The following is a 19,367-nucleotide window of genomic DNA, read 5'->3' as shown; positions in this document are numbered from 1 at the left end:
CTGACTCTGCATCTTGCCTGGTATCTGTGTGGCTTTTTGATTCTCCTGAATACGTGAATGCCTTACTGTCCCCCAAATCCACACCCCAGTTCTACTCAGGGTTTTATGTGGTCTATGTTATGTCTCCTCCCTTAATCCCTTTTCCCTGGCATCTGTGCATATATAATCCCCCTGCAGCTGTAATGAGCCATTCCAGCTGTCCTTCAGTTTAAGCTTAGGGTTAGGTGAAACAGACACCAGTCTTTAGACAGCCCCCAAATAGGTTGTGACATTGCAAATAAGCTTTTCTGTGATCATTCTGGTCTGAGGGATGTGACTGGGAGCTGAGCTGCTGTTCTTTACAGATCAAGACTGCAACGCACCAGGCAGGAGGAGGGTACAGGTGAGTAAAAACACCATGAAATGTCCTACCACTCTGTTCTGGATTTTTCTTAATTGGGTGTTCACTATGTTGCTCTAGGTTTTTGTTTGACTGTTTTCCAGAACGTCTGTGAGGTTTTATAGCAAGATTCTGTTTTTTTCCTTATGTTTCCATGAGAGAATTCAGCACTTCCTACCTCACCATTTAGCTGACATTAATCTACATGTTAAATTTTAATTGGCTTCACAACATTCCCTTGTATCAATGTTTCACGATTTCCCTAACTCCTCCCAATTTTATTATAATTTAATTTGTTTACAGATTTTTCTTTTATGAATAATGTTGAGTAAGATAATAAATTATATAAAGTATCATTTACATCATGACAATTTTCAGAAGTTCTCTAACTAGGTAAAAGGTATGAACAAAGATTCTGCTTGCATACCGCACACAGTAAAAACTATTAATAATTAACCTCCCATAAGCACTTTGCTAGAATGTCTGATTTTGGTATCATTTTCAGGATTTCACCCCCATCTGTAAGCAAAATAATTTTGCTGGTGGGAAATGTCAAAAGGCAAATTTATTTTCATTTGATGTTTTCATTCTTTATTAAGTGCTGACATTTTGAAAAATGCTTATTAGTCACTCCTTTAAGTTGTGTGATTGTGTGTGTGTGTGTGTGTGTGTGTGTGTGTGTGTGCTGTAATATAGTTAATTGTTTCAACTGACGTTTGGTCAAGATTGGGCTTCATAATTAGAAAAACCAAAAAGATTGGTATGTGGAGGTTTCTAGTCTTAACATATGGTCAATAATTGTTCAGCAAATCCCATGCAATAATTTACAGTAATGTAAGTGGATCCAGAATTGTAAATTTACTTATTAAAAATATGAGGTAAAATATTTCCAAGCAATTAGTGATTTATTAATCATTATACAATACTTAATATTATTCTGATAAAAAACCCAAACAAGTTAATTGCCTTCAAATATTCCTTGCTCCATGGCTACTGATTTAATCATGCTCCTCCTGCAATATTTCTGCTAACATTGGTCAGTACAGTTGGGGTGTTACCTTCCTGTTATTCACAGCCTGTGAGGGCAGAAGAAAAAATCAGAGTCTGCTTAGTCAGAGGAGCAACAGGCAATGGACCCCAAATGCCAGTGTCTGGAACTTAATGATGGCCACTTCGTTCCCATTCTGGGATTTGGAACCTATGCCCCTGAGGAGGTAACATTTGTGGGTTGGGGTTAAGGTTAGAAAAGAAAATGGATGTAACATGAGTGGAAGTGGACTTAGATTGTCAAGTTATTGAGTTCCTGTGCGACTCTGGGAGGGTCACTTGGTTCTACTAACCAGGCTAGAACCAACCCCTCTGAAAGGGGAGGAAGCATTCAGTCTTCCCTCGGCATCAGGGTTTGAAGCTGTGGTCACCTACCGATGACTCTGGGTTTCCCTCCAGTGTCTGTCTCTTTCCCAGCTTGGCAGAAGAGGTGAAACTCAGCCATCAAGAACACTGACTGTCAGCTGCTTTGCTTTGAGGGTGATTGCAATTGTGTGGTTTCTCTGTATGTTTCGTTCATTCAAGAACTCTTTCCTCTTTCTGAAAAGAAGTATTTGAGGTAAAAGGTCCTGAAGATGAGGTGAATGATAAATAATGGGAGAGAATTGCTTTTCTACTGTGTTGTGCCTGCTAGGTGCCAGACGAGAAATGCTCCGCCTGTGTTTTGTCTTGTTTTTCTGTTTCTGCTTGGAAAGTTATTCTAATGGAATATATAATATCACTTGAGGGGATAAGCTACAGTCTTATAGGGCAAGGTTTCAATTCTTGTTTTTTTGTAATATATTTTTTATTAAACTATAATCTTCAGTGCTTGGGTGTAAGAGGGGCGAAATGGACAATTTGCTAGACTGGAAGCCAGAAAGTTTGCTGTCCATCTTGTCTTTGGAGTACATAGTTGTATGACAAAGAACTGGTCCTTAAACTTTGAGTCTCACCTTTTTCATCTATAAAACAGAAGGAAATATTCAGAGACACTTTGGAGATTGAAGACAGGACATGTTTACTTATTTATTTATTTTTATTTAATTAATTAATTTTTGGCTGTGTTGGGTCTTCTTTGCTTCGCGTGGGCTTTCTCTAGTTGTGGCGAGTGGTGGCTTCTCTTGTTGCAGAGCACGGGCTCTAGGCGTGCCGGCCGCAGTAGTTGTGGCATGCCGGCTTCAGTAGTTGTGGCATGTGGGCTTCAGTAGTTGTGGCCCACGGGCTCTAGAGTGCAGGCTCAGTAGTTGTGGTACATAGGCTTAGTTGCTCCGTGGCATGTGGGAACTGCCCGGATCAGGGCTCCAACCCGTGTCCCCTGCGTTGGCGGGCAGATTCTTAACAACTGCGCCACGAGGGAAGCCCCAGGGCATGTTTAATTTGCAGCATAAAGTAGGATGAGGGGAGGGAAGGGTCCAGGCTATTCCTGAAGCTCACTGGTTAATTCCTGGGTAGATCTCCGAATGCCCGTACATTTAAGGAAAACCAGGACTAGACTCAACAAAGGGCAGTTAAACCAAGTCTCTACCTCCTTGAAAAAGAAAAGATTCTGAATCACATAAAAAGAAATGGAATATTATTCAGCCTTATAAAAGAAGTTATCCTGCCATTTGCAACAACATGGATGAACCCAGAGAACGTTAAGCTAAGTGAGATAAGCCAGACATAGAAAGACAAATACTGCATGATCTCTTTATGGGTAGAATCTTAAAAAATCAAACTCATAGAAGCAGAAAAATCAAACTCATAGAAGCATAGAGGCATGGTGACCAGAAGCTGGGGCCGTGGCTGGGAAAAATATAAAGATATTGGTCAAAGGGTACAAACCTTCAGTTATAAGATGAATAAGTTCTTGAGACCTAATGTACAACATGGTGACTATAGTTAATAATAATGGGTTATATTCTTGAGATTTGCTAAGAGAGTAGATCTTAAGTATTCTCACCACAACCAAAAGTTAGCTATGTGAGGTGATGGATCTGTTAACTAGCTTGATTTTGGTAAATCATTTCACAATAGATACTTATATGAAAACATCACTTTGTACAACTTGAATAGATACGGTTTTTATCTGGTGTGTTCTGTGTGGCTACACTGGTAGACAGAGGACTCTCAGAAGCATTCATCTTGTTTCTTGATGCTTTGTACCATGAACATTATACCTTTGTTGACTTTGCTTAAAATATCTCACTGTATAAATCATATCCATGACTACAACTTTATGCTCAGTCTTATGAGTTCCTCCAGAAAATCACTGAAACTGGAGGTGGTCTTGGGGACCTCTAATGTCAGTGATGAACCAGTGATTGCCTGGGATTGAAGGACTTCCTGGATGTCCAACTTTAATTACTTACCAGGAACATTGAGAGAAACTGTTATGCATTCATCACCACACATGCAGAACTAACCAAAGGCATGAAGAAAAGTTGATTCTTGGGAAGATCAAAGCTTGTGTCTTAGCAATCTCTTAATCCTGTGGATATCCAACTACTACCTTTGTTGCTTATGTAGGTTCCTAAGAGTGAAGCCCTGGAGGTCACCAAATTTGCTATTGATGTTGGGTTCCGCCATATTGACTGTGCTCATTTGTACCAAAATGAAGAGCAGGTTGGACAGGCCATTCGCAGCAAGATTGCAGATGGCACTGTGAAGAGAGAAGACATATTCTACACTTCAAAGGTGCTGTGTGTGTTGTGTGAGTGTGCACATGTGTGCAATGTGATTGTGCACAGGTGACAATTATATAATAGGACCAGTAGTTGTCTGGTGAACTGTGCTTATCGGTATAACTTTTTTCACACATATTTGTATATTAAATCTGGTATCCAAAAAGAAAATGAGAGTGATGATGGCATTCTCATCATTGCTGTGTTCAAATTTTAATTTTAAAGTAAAGTCGCTTTACTTCTCTGAGCCTAGACCAGAGCTGTGTTATTTCATATGGGCTAATGAATCAGCCAGAACTGTGATCAGATTATAGCTTTCCTTATCATCTAGGGGACTTTCTAAAATTTCTTCAAGTTCTAAATCTCAGTTCTTACGTCCATCAGTGAGAGAGAGCAATAGGAGAGGCAGTTTGTATATTACACAAGCTCTAGCAAAACTGTCTTGAATTATGTTCTGCTCATATTAATATGTTCAAAGCACTTTTCCTACAGTTATGTAAACAAACAGGTTCTAATTCCTGAGAGGATTGATTCTTTGATAGAATTAGATTAAGTCTGTAAACTGCTTTTAAACTCTATCAAACATAATTCAGATAATGAGTATGGTAATTATTTGATAATACATTTATTTCTTGGATCATTTCTTTTTATTGTGAATGATGTACTGATGATAAAATCAATCAAATAATAAAATTTACTTGGGTTTGTTAGATCAAAAATGGAACTGAAAAAGAAACAGAGTGGTTTTCCTCTGTGGTCATCTGTTTCTAATCAGGAAAAATGTCTAATTTTTAGGTGAAAGAAGAAAAACAAAATTACCTAAGGCATTAATTTAACATAGCTCCCATTCTTTAACCTCTGCAGCTTTGGTCCACTTTCCTTCGACCAGAGTTCGTTCAACCAGCCTTGGAAAAGTCACTGAAAAATCTTCAACTGGATTATGTTGATCTCTATATTATTCATTTTCCAGCGGCTCTGAAGGTTTGCGATTTGTATGATCACGTCTATTTTATTTCTTGTGTGAGAATATCTATCAACTTGCATGGATGGTTGAATTCAGATTTTTCTTATAAGATGTAGGGATGATTACACTAGAGTAGAATTCCCAAAATCATAATTTCTGATTATCTTTTTATTGGGTTTCTTTGAATCCTTAATTTTCTTTCCATGCCTCCAAGAGAAAAGAGTTCAACAATCTCACATCCTCTGCCTCAAAAACTTGAGGAAATAAAATTAGACATGTTCAACACAGGGTCCCGGGCCTCTTGGGGATTTCATGAACACACAGTTTGGTGCAGCAGTGGTGAGCAATGAAGCTGCCTTACACTTGAACATGATAAGTTTATCTCCTCTTTCACCCTTTCAAATTGACCGGAGTTGGTGGTGCTCTCTCTGGGTGGGTCTAAGCCTAGCAGCCTTTATAGGGACTTGGGAGACCTTGCCTACACCATTGGCTGTCTTCACAATGAGTTTTGTAGACTGCACTTAGCCATTAAGAACTGCATTATGTAGAACTCTTGATCTGAAGTTACAGAAATCTACTCAAACTACCCTATGCAAAAGAGTTTATTGGACTATGTAGATGGGAAGTCCCAGCCATGGATAGATTTAAGGATTTGCAGTACTCTTCAGAAATGTCTCCTTTTTTTCTATCCCTTAACTTTGTAGTACTCTTGGTTTGCTTTATTTTTACCTCAACATTTTCCTTCGGTGGCAAATTAACCTTGATCAGTTCAAGGCTCATGGTCATTAACATTTGAGAGCAGTCTGGATCTTCCACATTCCATATTAACCTAAAAATAGCCTTGCTGATTCATGTGCCTGCCCTAGGGCTATCAGATGTTCAGAGGGAAAAGGAAATCGGATGGTCAGGCTTAAGTCAAGATTGCACTTTTTTTCTGGAAATAAAGCCATGTAACTTATTGCCATTCTTTACATAAGTCACTCTGAGTCCCTTTTGGGACCTAGGAAAATTCTATTTATTAAAACATATAGCAAGTGTAAGAGATCTAGAATGTTGCTACACCTACCTCATGGATGTTTAGTGTCCTGGTCCTAGATGTGCCTGGTAGCCTGGTTAAGTGTGGGGAAATTATTTAGTGACATATTTAAAATGACTGCTTCTATTCTATTCCAGCCAGGGGAGGAACTTTTTCCCAAAGATGAAAATGGAAAAATGATATTTGACACTGTGGATCTCTGTCGCACTTGGGAGGTGAGTCTGTGGAGGAGAGAGCCCAGGGGAGGAAGCCAGGAGAGGGGGAACCTCCTTCATTTCTTCCACCTGTGAGAATGGGTTGTGGACCATCAGATTCAGCAGTTCATGAACTTTAAAGGGCTGTTATGCTGGGGTGGTGTAGACGAAATCATTGCTGAAAGGTTCACAGAGAGGAACGGAGAAGAATTTGGGACAGTGAAGATAAGCATCTCTTTCCTTCAGTGTGATATATCTTCTTCTGGGATTTTCGAAGGAAGAGACAGTAATTCTTATTTTATTTTATTTTTATAAATTTATTTATTTATTTATGGCTGCGTTTGGTCTTCACTGTGGTGTGCAGGCTTCTCATTGTGGTGGCTTCTCTTGTTGTGGAGCATGGGCTGTAGACATGTGGGCTTCAGTAGTTGTGGCTCGCAGGCTCTGTGCCTCTCGCAGTAGAGCGCAGGCTCAGTAGTTGTGGCGCACGGGCTTAGTTGCTCCGCAGCATGTGGGATCTTCCCGGACCAGGGCTTAAACCCGTGTCCTCTGCATTGGCAGGTGGATTCTTAACCACTGTGTCACCAGGGAAGTCCCTTAATTCTTATTCTTGTGTCACAACCTTCTTCCCCTCTTTTCTTCTTGATAATCCATGCTAATTCTTGACAGGTGACCCTGTTAGCATTTTTTCAGCATTTATTCTTGCTCTATAGCCCATTGCAAATCATGTTCACCACCCCTTACCCCCCACCCCCAGGCCCTGGAGAAGTGTAAGGATGCAGGACTAGCCAAGTCCATCGGGGTGTCCAACTTTAACCGCAAACAGCTGGAGAAGATCCTGAACAAGCCTGGGCTCAAGTACAAGCCCGTCTGCAACCAGGTGAGCAGCCTCCGTCTCCTCTCCTTTCTGCTCTTCATAACCTCCTTCCTGTAGTAGAGCCAGATGTCTATTTGTCTTCCCCTCCTATTCATCCTACCTTTGTGGGACAGAAGATTCTAGAGAGCAGAGCCTCTGTCTGGAAGGGTGTGAATAGAACCCAGAATGGTATCTCTGTGTGATAAAGTCTTGGTGGAAAAGATGGGGAGGGCTTCCTGCTAAATTGTGGGTAGGAATTTAGGGAAGGTAAAGGAGATAAAGGAGGGTTAGAATAGTTACCCAGACCTTAGAGGAAGGTGGCATTTCCCTGAGCTGTAAAGGATGACCAGAAATTGGATGGTGAAAGTGCCTTGGAGGGAACTGTGTACAGGTAGGAAGGCCATGAATACATGGAATGAAAAGCAAATAAAGAGCGAAAATGAGATCTCATTGAGGTTTTAAGAGTTTGTGTGGGGTTCAGATGCCTGAGTCCTTAGTCTTAGTGTCTCAGCTTTTAGAGATCATCAACAGGAAGCATAGTACAGAAAAATTTGCTGGAGACTATGAAATTCATCCAGGTTAGAGCGTGAAGTTAATGTCTTATGGTGATACTAACAGTAGATGAAATAGCCACTCAGGAATTAGAGCAGACCTTATGATTTACTTGGTCTTGGTATGGTTCTCCCATTGATTTCTACCTTAAAATTAAATGTTTAAAACATTTTTTCTCTGTTTGATCCTTTGCTCATATATTTTTTGTTGTATTTTTACTTTTCTGTGGTGAAAAACTTAATAAGAGATTCGTCCTCTTAAATTTTAAGTATTACAATACAATGTAATGCAATATTGTTAACTGCAGGGACAACGCTGTACAGCATATCTCTAGAATTTAGTCATCTTGAGTAATAGACTTCACACCCATGTTTAGAAACTTCCGATTTCTCCTTGCTCCCAGACCCTGACAACCATCACTCTATTCTTTAATTCTATGAGTTTGACCAGCTTAGATATTAATATTTGTTTTTCTGTGACTGTTGTATTTCATATAATGTAATGTCCACAAGTACAACCTGAAGTCAAGGAGTAAGAGTCTTCTACAGAAAAAGTAGCTTGTAAAATTCAAGATTTATATATATCTATATACAGCATCAACATTTTCAATTATAAAAGTTTAAAAATTAATGTGATTTTAGCACTAATTTTGCCTCCAAGTTTTCATTGTGAAAATTTTCAGATATTAGCAAAGTTAAGGGTATGATAGAGAACATCCATTTTCTCTCTTGTATGCAAAATTTTTCACATTTTGCCACACTGCCAGATGTATATATATATATATGTATATATATTTATGTATGTAATACTTTGTTGACTTGAATCTCATTGTAATTCACATATCACTTTGAGACATGTTTCTCAAGCTCTTTTAACCTAGCATGGTGGTCACTCAATCATTTTTTTTAACCATGATATTCAGACAGGTTTTTGACAAATATAATAGATTTATCAGACTATCATCTTGTGATGTTAGTTAATTTGTTTCTCTATTCTCAATTCCTGTAAATGAGTAGATAGATCTGAACTCCTTACTACCTTAAGGTTAAACATTTTGACAAGAACATGTCCTTTGCATGCTGTGACCTTCAAATGCACCCCAGTAGGAAGCACGTGATGACAGCTTGTCCCACTGTGAATGATGGCACTTTGTTCTGCTGGTAAAGCTAGTGGTAGCTAGATTTTTTGTTTGGAAATGTGTATTTTCCCTGTTGAAATTACCTAGTCATCTGGGGAAGTTAGATTCTCCCCAAATTTTCACATAATGGTTGAGAATCCATCAATGACTTTCACCGGAATTAGTTATTTCATTGGGATGTTTTTCAATATTTTCAACTTAAATACTCTTTTTGATCTTCTTACCTGACATTTTATTGCAAAAACAAAATTCTGTCATTAAGTCAGCATAAAATACCTTATTCCTATAAGACAGGGTAAAAACTTAACTCCTTCCCCTTAATTCTCAGTTTCTGAGAAAGGATTTATTGTAATAATCACCATCAGTGGAGGCAAATAGTTTTGTTCTTTCTCTCTTTCATCACTTGGGACTCAGGGATTTTTATTTACTCCCAGTGTTACATTTGCTTTTATTCATTATTCCTTTTGATGCTCAAATCTACCCAAATGTCTCCAGTGGGATCCCCATCAAACTGGTTCTTTTAGTGCTTCAGACATTTCTTCATGAGTCTTGGAGCAAATTCTTTGCAAAATTTGATGTCCAAGACTCAAACAGGTGTTTTTCTGTCTCAGGTCTGGAATTAGGCGTGTCTCTTGGTAGTGTGTTTAGTAATTGAGATCTGGTCCCTAGAGTTACTTGTTCTCAGGAATGTCATTATTTTTTACCTTTTCAGGGACAGAGATATAAAATGTATTATTTTTTAAAAAATCATTATTTGATGTTGATACTTCCAGTTTAAATTTAATGTTACACAGTTTTTTTCTTTAGATTTTTTTAACTTCTAACATCTCTCTGTCATATTTACATTACCATTTCATATAATCTGAAACTCTTCTATGTTGGCCTTCTACAGGTGGAATGTCATCCTTATCTCAATCAGAGCAAACTGTTGGACTTCTGCAAGTCAAACGATATTGTTCTTGTTGCCTATGGTGCTCTGGGATCCCAACGATTAAAAGATTGGTAATGAACCCTAATGAAGACAATGGAGAGTTTACCTAAAATTCAGTTTTTGATGAAATATTTTTAGTCATACCGTACTCAGTGCTCTGGAGATAACTCTCAACTTGCTTGGGGGAGAAAGGCGAGGGATGGAAGGAATCCTTCTCTTTTGTTTTCCCATCACCCAGGCAATTTTCTTATATTATATGTGTCCTGTTGTAGATTGATCAATAACACGTGTCTGTATTAAAATCTATATATAATCCCCCAGCTGAGACTTAAGACATAAGCTTAAGTCATGATTTACTTATTTATTACCTAAGGAACACATTACTAGTAATAGACTCTCCAGGCTTCACTTACCTTATGTATAAAATCAGGATAATAACATATAACTCCCAGGTCTATCATGATCCAAAAAATTACAATTTGAACCATTTTTGTAAACATCTGTAGAAGTATTGCATGCTGTAAGTAATGATGAAATGAAGAGTTCTCATTTTGAGACTACTCAATTTTTATCAATACCTGAGAAAATTAAACTAAAAAATATCCCAGTCTTTTCCTTCTCTTTCTCCTTTCATGCTCTTGTACTTACTTTGGGGCTGTGACTGGAGAATAAAAACAGCACTGAGATGTAAAACAGAAAAAAAACATGATTGTGGAAGCATTGATCTCAACTCAATCATGCATCCAAATGACCTGGAGAGCTTTGTAAACACAGATTGCCAGGTGCCACAATTGAGTTTCTGATTCAGTTTGTCTGCAGTTAAGCCATGGAATTTGCATTTCTAACAAGGTCCCAGGTGATACTGATGCTGTTGGTCCATGGACCACATTTTGAGAAGCAGTGGTCTAGAGTGGACCTACTTGGTCTGTTTGGGAAGCCTCCTAACAAACTGAATACTCAGTCTCAGATCTTCAGCATTTCCGAATTTCCTTCCAGGGTGAACCCGAGCTACCCAGTTCTCTTGGAGGACCCAGTTCTTTGTGCCATTGCAAAAAAGCACAAGCAAACCCCAGCACTGATTGCCCTTCGCTACCAGATGCAACGTGGGGTTGTGGTCCTGGCCAAGAGTTACAATAAGAAGCGGATCAAAGAGAACATGCAGGTGATGAGTGGGGCTGTGGGCACCGGGCTTCTAAATAATATCCTTCACGAGGGTCATTCTTTGTCCAGCTCTCAAGAGTATCTTTGGGCCAAGATGATTTATCTGTTATTTATCATGCATGTGTGCCTTATGTATATTCCTAATGGTTTTCTCCTCCTACTGTGGCAACAGGAGAGGTGGCATGGCTGGATAGGATTAAGATTGGACAGAAAATGGAGATTTTAGTTCCAGCATTACATCTACAATTTATTCTGTCGCCCTGCACGTGATATCTTATTTTCTTTATTCTCAGTTGACGAAATTGAATTGTGATTTTCTTAGACAGTTGGGCTGCTATAACAAAATACCACAGATTGGGTGGTTTAGAAACAACTGAAATTTGTTTCTCACTGTTCTGAAAGCTGGAGGTCTGCGATCAGGGTGACTGTGTGGTCGCGTGAGGGCCCTCTTCCAGGTTACAGGCTTCTCCTTGTATCTTAATGTAGTGGGGGGCAACGGAGCTCTCAGAGTCTCTTATATGATATATGATATTATTTAAATCAAATTCATGAAGCCTTCACCATCATGACCTAACCACCCCTCCAAGGTCCCACTTTCTAATATCATTACAGTAGAAGTGGGTTTTCCAACATATGAATTTGGGGAGCACACAGATTACAGCAGTGATCTTCAACCTCCATGTCATCATGGTTTTATTTTGCATTCCTCTGAATAGTAACGTAGTTTCATTTTCATACTTCTAATCTCCCTGAGTTTCTGCCTTTGTGAAGTTCCTGTTCAAGACTTTGTCCATTTTTATTAGGTTGTCTTTTGATTTATATGTATGAGACGATTATTATACTGTTAGCCATAGCTGTACAACCCCCATTAAGGGGTTTAATGCAGAAATCATTTACGCATCTCATGATTCTGTGGTATGACAATTAGCCTTCACTCAGCTAAGCTGTTCTCTCCTTGGCTGGGCCCTCTCTTGTCTTTGCAGTCAAATGCAGAGCAGCTAGGCAGTGCTGCTTTAGCAGGTGGATTTGGATGTTGTCAGAGGAGCCAGCCCTCTTCTCCATACGGTTTTTCATGTATAGTCGGCTAGACTGTGGCCACTAACCTGGTCTTCATCTCAGCACAGTGGTATGATACCAAGGCAATGAGTGGGAAAAAAAAATCCTTGTCATGTCTAGGCTCAGAACTGACTCGCCACTTCTTCTGGCAAATTTCATTGTCCAGTGCAAATTACAGGTCAGACCAATTCAAGGGGCAGGGAAATATTACCCTGAAAATTTGTTTTTGTCTTTCCATTCAAATTTAGCCCTGTAATACACCTGGAACTGATTTTCTAATATGACATGAAAATGGATATATATACATATACTTAAATAGAAACCTAATGTCCATATTTTCCCACAGATTTTCATTGTCAACTCTGTCGTGTATTAAGTGTCCATAAGTACATTTCTGGCCTCTTTCTTCTAGTTAGCTATTTACTTTGCTGCACTGTCTTATTGTAGTGGAAAATAAGTCTTGCTTTGAAGAACGGTACATTTTTCTTCTTTAAGGATGTCTTGGCTGCTCTTGACTAGCTGTTCTTTTATATAAAATTTAGTATCACTTTACCAACTTCTACAAAAGAAAAAATCTTTAAGTCTTTGCTTCATGTTGCATTGAAACACTAGATCACTTTAGAGAAAACTGATTTCTTTTTAAGATTGAGATTTCCATTCCATGACTATGATATGAATTTCTAATTATTTAGGTGTTCTTTAATATTTTAAATACATTTCATAACTTTCTCTACAAAGGCATTTACATAATCTTTTTTGTTCAATTTATTCATAGAGAATGAGTAAGTTTGATATGGGCTTCTCGGATAGGTTTTCACGGCAGGGGGTTCTCCTTCCAATACTTGCTTAAGCTCAAAGCTGTGTCATACTTAGGCATGCTGGGAATGAAAAATCAGTGTAATGTTTGGTCAAGTACGAGTATTTTCTCCAGGTTGTCCAACTGCCCCTTTGTCTGGAAAAAGATTTTTGTTTGTTTGTTTTCTGTCACAAGTAATTCACTTAGAAAGATTTGGGATTGATGCCTTGCAAGCTGTGTGTGTGTGTGTGTGTGTGTGTGTGTGTGTGTGTGTGTGAGAAATGGAGCAGAAAAGGAGAGGGAGTGGGAAGGAGAGGTGGAGAACCCCGCAGAAGTGTTCCCAGGCTGGTTCACTTGGAAGCTGAGGACAGGCGAGTCTTCCCTGTACTCTCTTCTTGCCTCCATCCAGCTGGAAAGTCCTCCAGTTCCCAGGGGGAGGCCAACTCCTTGGGGAAGAGGTTAATGTGATTCTTCCCTTCCTTCCAGGTTCTCGATTTTGAATTAACTCCAGAAGACATGAAAGCAATTGATGGTCTCAACAGTAATGTACGATATTATGATTTACTCTTGTAAGTGACTTGTATATATTTCACACACATTGTTTTCTTTTTTCTTTTTTCTTGGAGTATAATTGCTTCACAACGTTGCGTTAGTTTCTGCTGTACAAAGAAGTGAATCAGGTATATGTATACATATATCCCCTTACAGATGAACCTGTTTGCTGGGTAGGAATAGAGACGCAGACGTAGAGAACGGACTTGTGGACACGGGGGTTGGAGGTGGAGGGGTGGGATGAATTGGGAGATTTCGATTGACATATATACACTACCATGTGTAAAATAGACAGCTAATGGGAACCTGCTGTATAGCACAGGGAGCTCAGTTCGGTACTCTGTGATGACCTAGATGGGTGAGATGGTGGGGTGGGGTGGGAGGGAGGTCCACACACATTGTTTTCTGTAGCATGTAGGTCAGCAGAGAAAATGAGCTTCCCTAACCAGGAAGGCAGGCCTGATTTCCAGTGTAGGAGTAAACCAGGGCTTCCTGTAGACCTCAGACCAGAGGTTTCTTCCAGGGCTCCGTCTCTGACCTAACAGAAATGTGAGCAGGGCCCAGGACAATTCATAAGTAAAATCACCAAAGTTCACATTGTGGTGAATTCACTACCTTATACCCCTCATCTCTGTGCCTGGTGTACTTCCTCTCAGGGCTGACGTACCCATTAGATACAGAAGGCACAGTGCCTACAGCCCACTATTCTTTTAGGGATGTAGGAAAATGTTTCACCTTTATTTTTTTTTAAATCAGGGGAAAATGATTTGTATTAGTAATGACTATGTAACAGTGAATCCAGCCTGGATACATTCATTTTTATCCTAACACAATTGTAAAATATGTTAATATTTGTAAGGAGGAGGAGCCCATAAAGGCCAATGTGCGTCGGTGCTGCGAAGGCACAGTGGGGCATGCTTCCACCTCCTCCCCTAAATGTCTGGTGGCTTTTCTCCCTAACGTGCATTTCTTTCCCAAGACATCATCCATTTCTTCCAAATTTATCTCTTCATTGGACCTTTTTCCCTATTATAACTCCATTTCCTCATCCTTGTAATCTCACCAAACTGAATTAGAATTAGATAATGAACTTAACTGGCCCAGTAAGTGACTGCTGTGTGCTTAGCAGGATACATCCAGATAAGACTGTGTGGGTGTCTCTGGTTTCTTGATTTAAGACTTACCTCAGTGTTGCCCTTGTCCATCAGGAGTCCACCCCCTGGGGAGCCCCTACCTCTTCGACTTTGACTTAATTCACAAACATAGAATTCCATGTTCAATTACTGCAGGAGGATATCAGGACTGAAGAGAAAGAAGACTAATCAAACAGAGAAATTTGGAAGGGAGTTTAGAGAGAAGGGAATACAAATTATTGATAAAGATACAGTTTCAAATGAAAGATGTCAAAACGCTTTCTCTTGTTTGTAAAGCTATATCATGATTCAGAGAAAGGATATTATACATGAAAAAACAGGTGCAAAGTTACTTTTCTGTACTCAAATCTTTGAAGTATTCTTCTGTGTTCTCCTTATTAGGCTGTGAATGCCTAGACTTACTCATATTTGTGGACTCAGGTCAACAGCATGGCTCCCGGCACATGGACTTGCTCTGAATGCACTCTTTAATGAATTGAATGGAGAAAGACAAACTTAGAAAGAAAAGTAAAAACATGGAAAAAAAGGAAAACAGCAGTAATACTAATTCCTTGATAACCCGTGTTTTAATACATTATAAATTAAGAAAACAGTAATCCCTTTTTATCGGTATAGTTACTTATGTGTACATGATATCTCAAGAGATTAGAAGTTTTTTTTTTTTTTTTTTTTTGAGATTAGAAGTTTTTTTAACAGAGCACCCTCTATTTTGGGGGGTGCTCCATGTTTATGTGTTGGATGGATGTGTGAAAAAGATCAGCAAGATTCTTACTGTAATTATTGCCATCATCCAGGGCCAAATGTTCCACCTGGGGCTGAAGTGACCTTAGCATTTCATCTATAGTACTTAGACCTTCTTAGAAATTGTAATTCCAACCAAGGTAGATATCACTGTGGCTTTTATGTTGCATGTGAATGTGGGAACTGGATATGAAGATGCAGTTGACATATGGACCGGGAGCCTGCATATATGTATGTTGTAAACGAGTTGGTTGTAAATTTAGAGTTTTAGAGCATCCTAACTGCATCCACAGAGGAACACTCTCCTTGACAAGTGTGAGACAGAGTTAATAAAATTAATCTCCCTCCTTCTCTTTCAGCATTTCTGATCACCCTGACTATCCATATTCTGAAGAATATTGATTATGAGTGATCCACCATGGTTGTATCAGAATTGATTGATTCTAGGGGTGTGGAGAGAATTGCTGTAATCATTGGAGCTAATTAAAATCTGTGTCTCTAGTTTAAAGCTTCTTGCATGTTTTGGTGTGTGTGAAATAATAAAGATTTCAAAGTAAGAATACTCGGGAGGGGGATCAAAAGGCAGAGTCGGAGGATCTTGAACTCATCTTCCTCCATGAAGACATCAAAACTACCACCACATATAGAGTAACTCTCACTGCAAACAACTTGAAGAGTAGCAGAATGGCTCTGTACAACCCAAGCTATCAAGAAAGAACCTCACAGAGCCTAGTATGTGGGCAGGAGAAGCAATCCATTCAGGACCCACACCCCTAGCAGGTGACCCAGAGGAGTATAAACAGGCTCAGGGATCCTCCTTAAAGAGACAAGGGGTACAAGACCCATATGAGGCACCCCAGGTCTGAGGACTGGCACTGGGAAGACGAGCCCCCTTGGCTGGCTTGAAAACCAGTGGGGCTTACCACAGGGCTGTAAGAAACCAAGACTCCGTTCTTCAAGAGCGTGTACACAGACTTGATTGCTTTCAGTCCCAACAGAGACAGCAGATTGGATTCTGCTTGACGCTCTGGCCGGTCTGCCAGGACTACCTCAGTGCATGCCCAAAGCCTCCTGCTCCATCCCCTCCTGCTCTGGCACTGGTCCCTGCTAAGGCAGAGACAGCCATCACATGCACAGGGAGAAAGTGGTGGCAACTCAAAAGTGTGTCTCCAGCCCCTTGGGCCCTAGCCCTACCCCCAACAGGTCACCAATTGCCATTGAGCCTAGAAGAAGCCTCAGCTCACACCTAACTCTGGCTCTAGTTCCTCTGACTCCAGCCCTATCTCCCAACAAAACAGCAGCTGCCAGCTCACCTAGGGAGAAGACATGGGCTGTGCTCACTTTAGATCCAGCTCTCCCACCAATGCCACTGGTCACAGGCAGACCACACAGAGATGCTCCCACACAAGGACACACGTTTAGACTCTGGAATAGGTAACTGTTTGCCTAATGTCATAGAGACGAACAGAAAAGACCAAACAAATTAGAAGAAAAACACACATGTTCCAAATGAAATAAAAAGATAAAACCTCAGGGAAAAAAACCCTATCGAAAGCGAGATAAATAATTTACCTGATAAAAAACTCAAAGCAATAGTAATAAAAATGCTCACTGAATGTGGGAAGATAGTAGAGGAACACAATGAGAACCTCAAAGAACTAGAAAATATTAAAAAGATCCAATCAGAGCTGAAGGATACAGTAACTGAAATACAAAATACACCAGAAGGAATTAACAACAGGTTAGGTGACACAGAAGAACGCTTTCACAACCTGGAAGACAGAATAGTGGAAATCACTCAATCAGAGCAGCAATAAAGAATAAATTAGTTTTCATAAGAACAGTTTAAGGGACCTCTAGAGTAGCATCAAGTGCACTAACACTTGCATTATAGGGGTCCTAGAAAGAGAAGAAAAGAGAGAAAGAGGCAGAAAATATATTGGATGAAATTATGGCAGAAAAGTTCCCAAATCTGAGAAGGCAAAAGATATCCAGGTGCAGGAATCACAGAGAGTCTCAAACAAGATGAAACCAAAGAGGTCCACAACCAGACATATCATAATTAAAATGGCAAAAGTTAAAAATAGAGAATTCTAAAGGCGGCAAGAGAAAAACAATGAGTCACATACCAGGAAAACCACATCAGGCTATCAGCTGATTTCTCAGTAGAAATATTGCAGGCCAGAAGGGAGTGGCATGATATATTTAAAGTGCTGAAAGGAAAAAAAAAAAAAACCTATGATCAAGGACACTCTACTCAGCAAAATTATCATTCAGAATTGAAGGAGAGCTAAAGAGTTTCCCAGACAAGCAAAAACTGAGTTTATCACCACTAAACTGACCCTACAAGAAATATTAGTGTCTCCCTTAAGTGAAAAAGAAAAGGCTATAACAAGAAATAAGAAAATATAAAAAGGGAAAAATCCCACTAGTAAAGCCAAATGCATAGTAAAGGTGGTGCATCAACCACTTAAATAAACTAGTACAAACTTAAATAAACTAGTACAAATGTAAAAGACTAAATTAAAAAGGGATAGACATGAAGATGTAAAATATGACATCAAATACACAAAATGTCAGGATGGAGGGGTAAAATGTAGATCTTCTGGAATGTGTTAGAGCTTAAATGATATCAGTATAAAGCAAGTAGATATAGGTATAGGTTGATATATATAAACTTCATGGTAATAATACATCCAAAACCTACAGTAGAGGGCTTCCCTGGTGGCGCAGTGGTTGAGAGTCCACCTGCCGATGCAGGGGACGTGGGTTCGTGCCCCGGTCTGGGAGGATCTCACATGCCGCGGAGCGGCTGGGCCCGTGAGCCATGGCCGCTGAGCCTGCGCATCTGGAGCCTGTGCTGCACAATGGGAGAGGCCACAACAGTGAGAGGCCCACGTACTGCAAAAAAAAATCCAAAACGACAACAAAAATACCACAAGAAAAACCCTACAGTAGATACACAAAAATTAAAGAGAAAGTAACCCAAATATAACACAAATAAAGTTATCAAATCAAAAGATAACAGACTAAAAGAAGAATAAAAAGACAAGAAAAACTACAAAAACAACCAGAAAACAAGCAACAAAATGGCAATAAGTACAGTACTATCAGTCACTTTAAGTGTCAATGGACTCAATCCTTCAATCAAAAGACACAGAGTGGCTGATTGGATAAAGAAATAAGAACAGTATACATGCTGCCTTCAAGAGCCTCACTCCAGAGCTAAAGACATGCACAGAATGAAAGTCAGGGGATGGAAAATATCCTCCATGCAAATGGAGGCAAAAACAAAACAAAAACCTGTTCTAGCAATACCCATATCAGACAAAGTAGACTTTAAAACAAAGTCCATAATAAAAAACAAATAAGGGCATTATATAATGATAAAGGCATCAATCGAAGAAGAGTCTATAACATTGGTGAACAAATATGCATTTAATTTAGAAGTACCTACATATATAAAGCAAATATTAACAGACCTAAATAGAGAAATTGACAGGAATACAATAACAGTAGGGGACTTTAACACTCCACTTACATCGAAGGTTAGATGATCTAGACAGAAAATCAATAAGGAAAAACTGGACTTAAATGATATGTTAGACCAGTTGGACTTAACAGATATTTAAAGGACATTCCATTCAAAAACAGCAGGAAACAAATTCTTTGCAAGTGCACATGGAACATTCTCCAAGATAGATCACATTCTAGGCCACAGAAGAAGTCTCAGTAAATGTAAGATGATGGAAATTGTATCAAGAGGCTTTTCTGATTGCAACATGAAATTAGAAATCAATTATAGAAAGTAAAATTAAACAAACAAACAATAAGTGGAGACTAAGCAATATGCTACTAGAAAACCAATGGTCATTGAAGAAATCAAAGAGGAAATAAAGAAATCCCTTGAGACAAATGAAAACGGACACACAATTTCCAAAATCGCAGCTTAGCATTTTGCTGACATCACTGTACATGTTAAATTTTATTTGGCTTCATAACATTCCATCGTATCAATGTTTCATGATTTCCCTAACTCCTCCCAAATTTATTATAATTTAACTTGTTTACAGGTTTTTCCTTTATGGCTAATGTTGAGCAAGATAATAAATTATATAAAATATTTATCTTTCGGGGGGAGTTACATTGTGATAGTTCTTTAAAA

General features: G+C 39.2%; 1 protein-coding gene across 2 annotated transcripts; it reads left to right on the top strand.

The window, feature by feature from the left end:
• The first annotated feature begins 1,497 nt into the window (after positions 1 to 1,497).
• LOC309961412 (dihydrodiol dehydrogenase 3) lies at positions 1,498 to 15,675 on the top strand. 2 transcript variants are annotated; one of them, XM_082838637.1, is made up of 9 exons: positions 1,498 to 1,593; positions 3,917 to 4,084; positions 4,936 to 5,052; positions 6,209 to 6,286; positions 7,023 to 7,145; positions 9,704 to 9,813; positions 10,739 to 10,904; positions 13,242 to 13,324; positions 15,562 to 15,675. In XM_082838637.1, the coding sequence occupies exons 1-9, from the start codon at positions 1,510 to 1,512 to the stop codon at positions 15,602 to 15,604; spliced, it is 972 nt and encodes a 323-aa protein (XP_082694763.1). In that variant the 5' UTR covers positions 1,498 to 1,509; the 3' UTR covers positions 15,605 to 15,675. The 2 variants fall into 2 exon arrangements, with proteins under 2 accessions (XP_082694763.1, XP_082694762.1); XM_082838636.1 differs by having other exon boundaries at positions 1,499 to 1,593; positions 13,242 to 13,301; positions 15,562 to 15,661.
• Positions 15,676 to 19,367: the final 3,692 nt, after the last annotated feature.

Source organism: Leucopleurus acutus (assembly GCF_964270905.1).
Source record: "Leucopleurus acutus genome assembly, chromosome: 1".
In the NCBI taxonomy this organism is placed as follows: domain Eukaryota; kingdom Metazoa; phylum Chordata; class Mammalia; order Artiodactyla; family Delphinidae; genus Leucopleurus; species Leucopleurus acutus.
The sequence above is the reverse complement of the archived record's forward strand: the minus strand, read 5'-3'. Positions and strand labels throughout refer to the sequence as shown.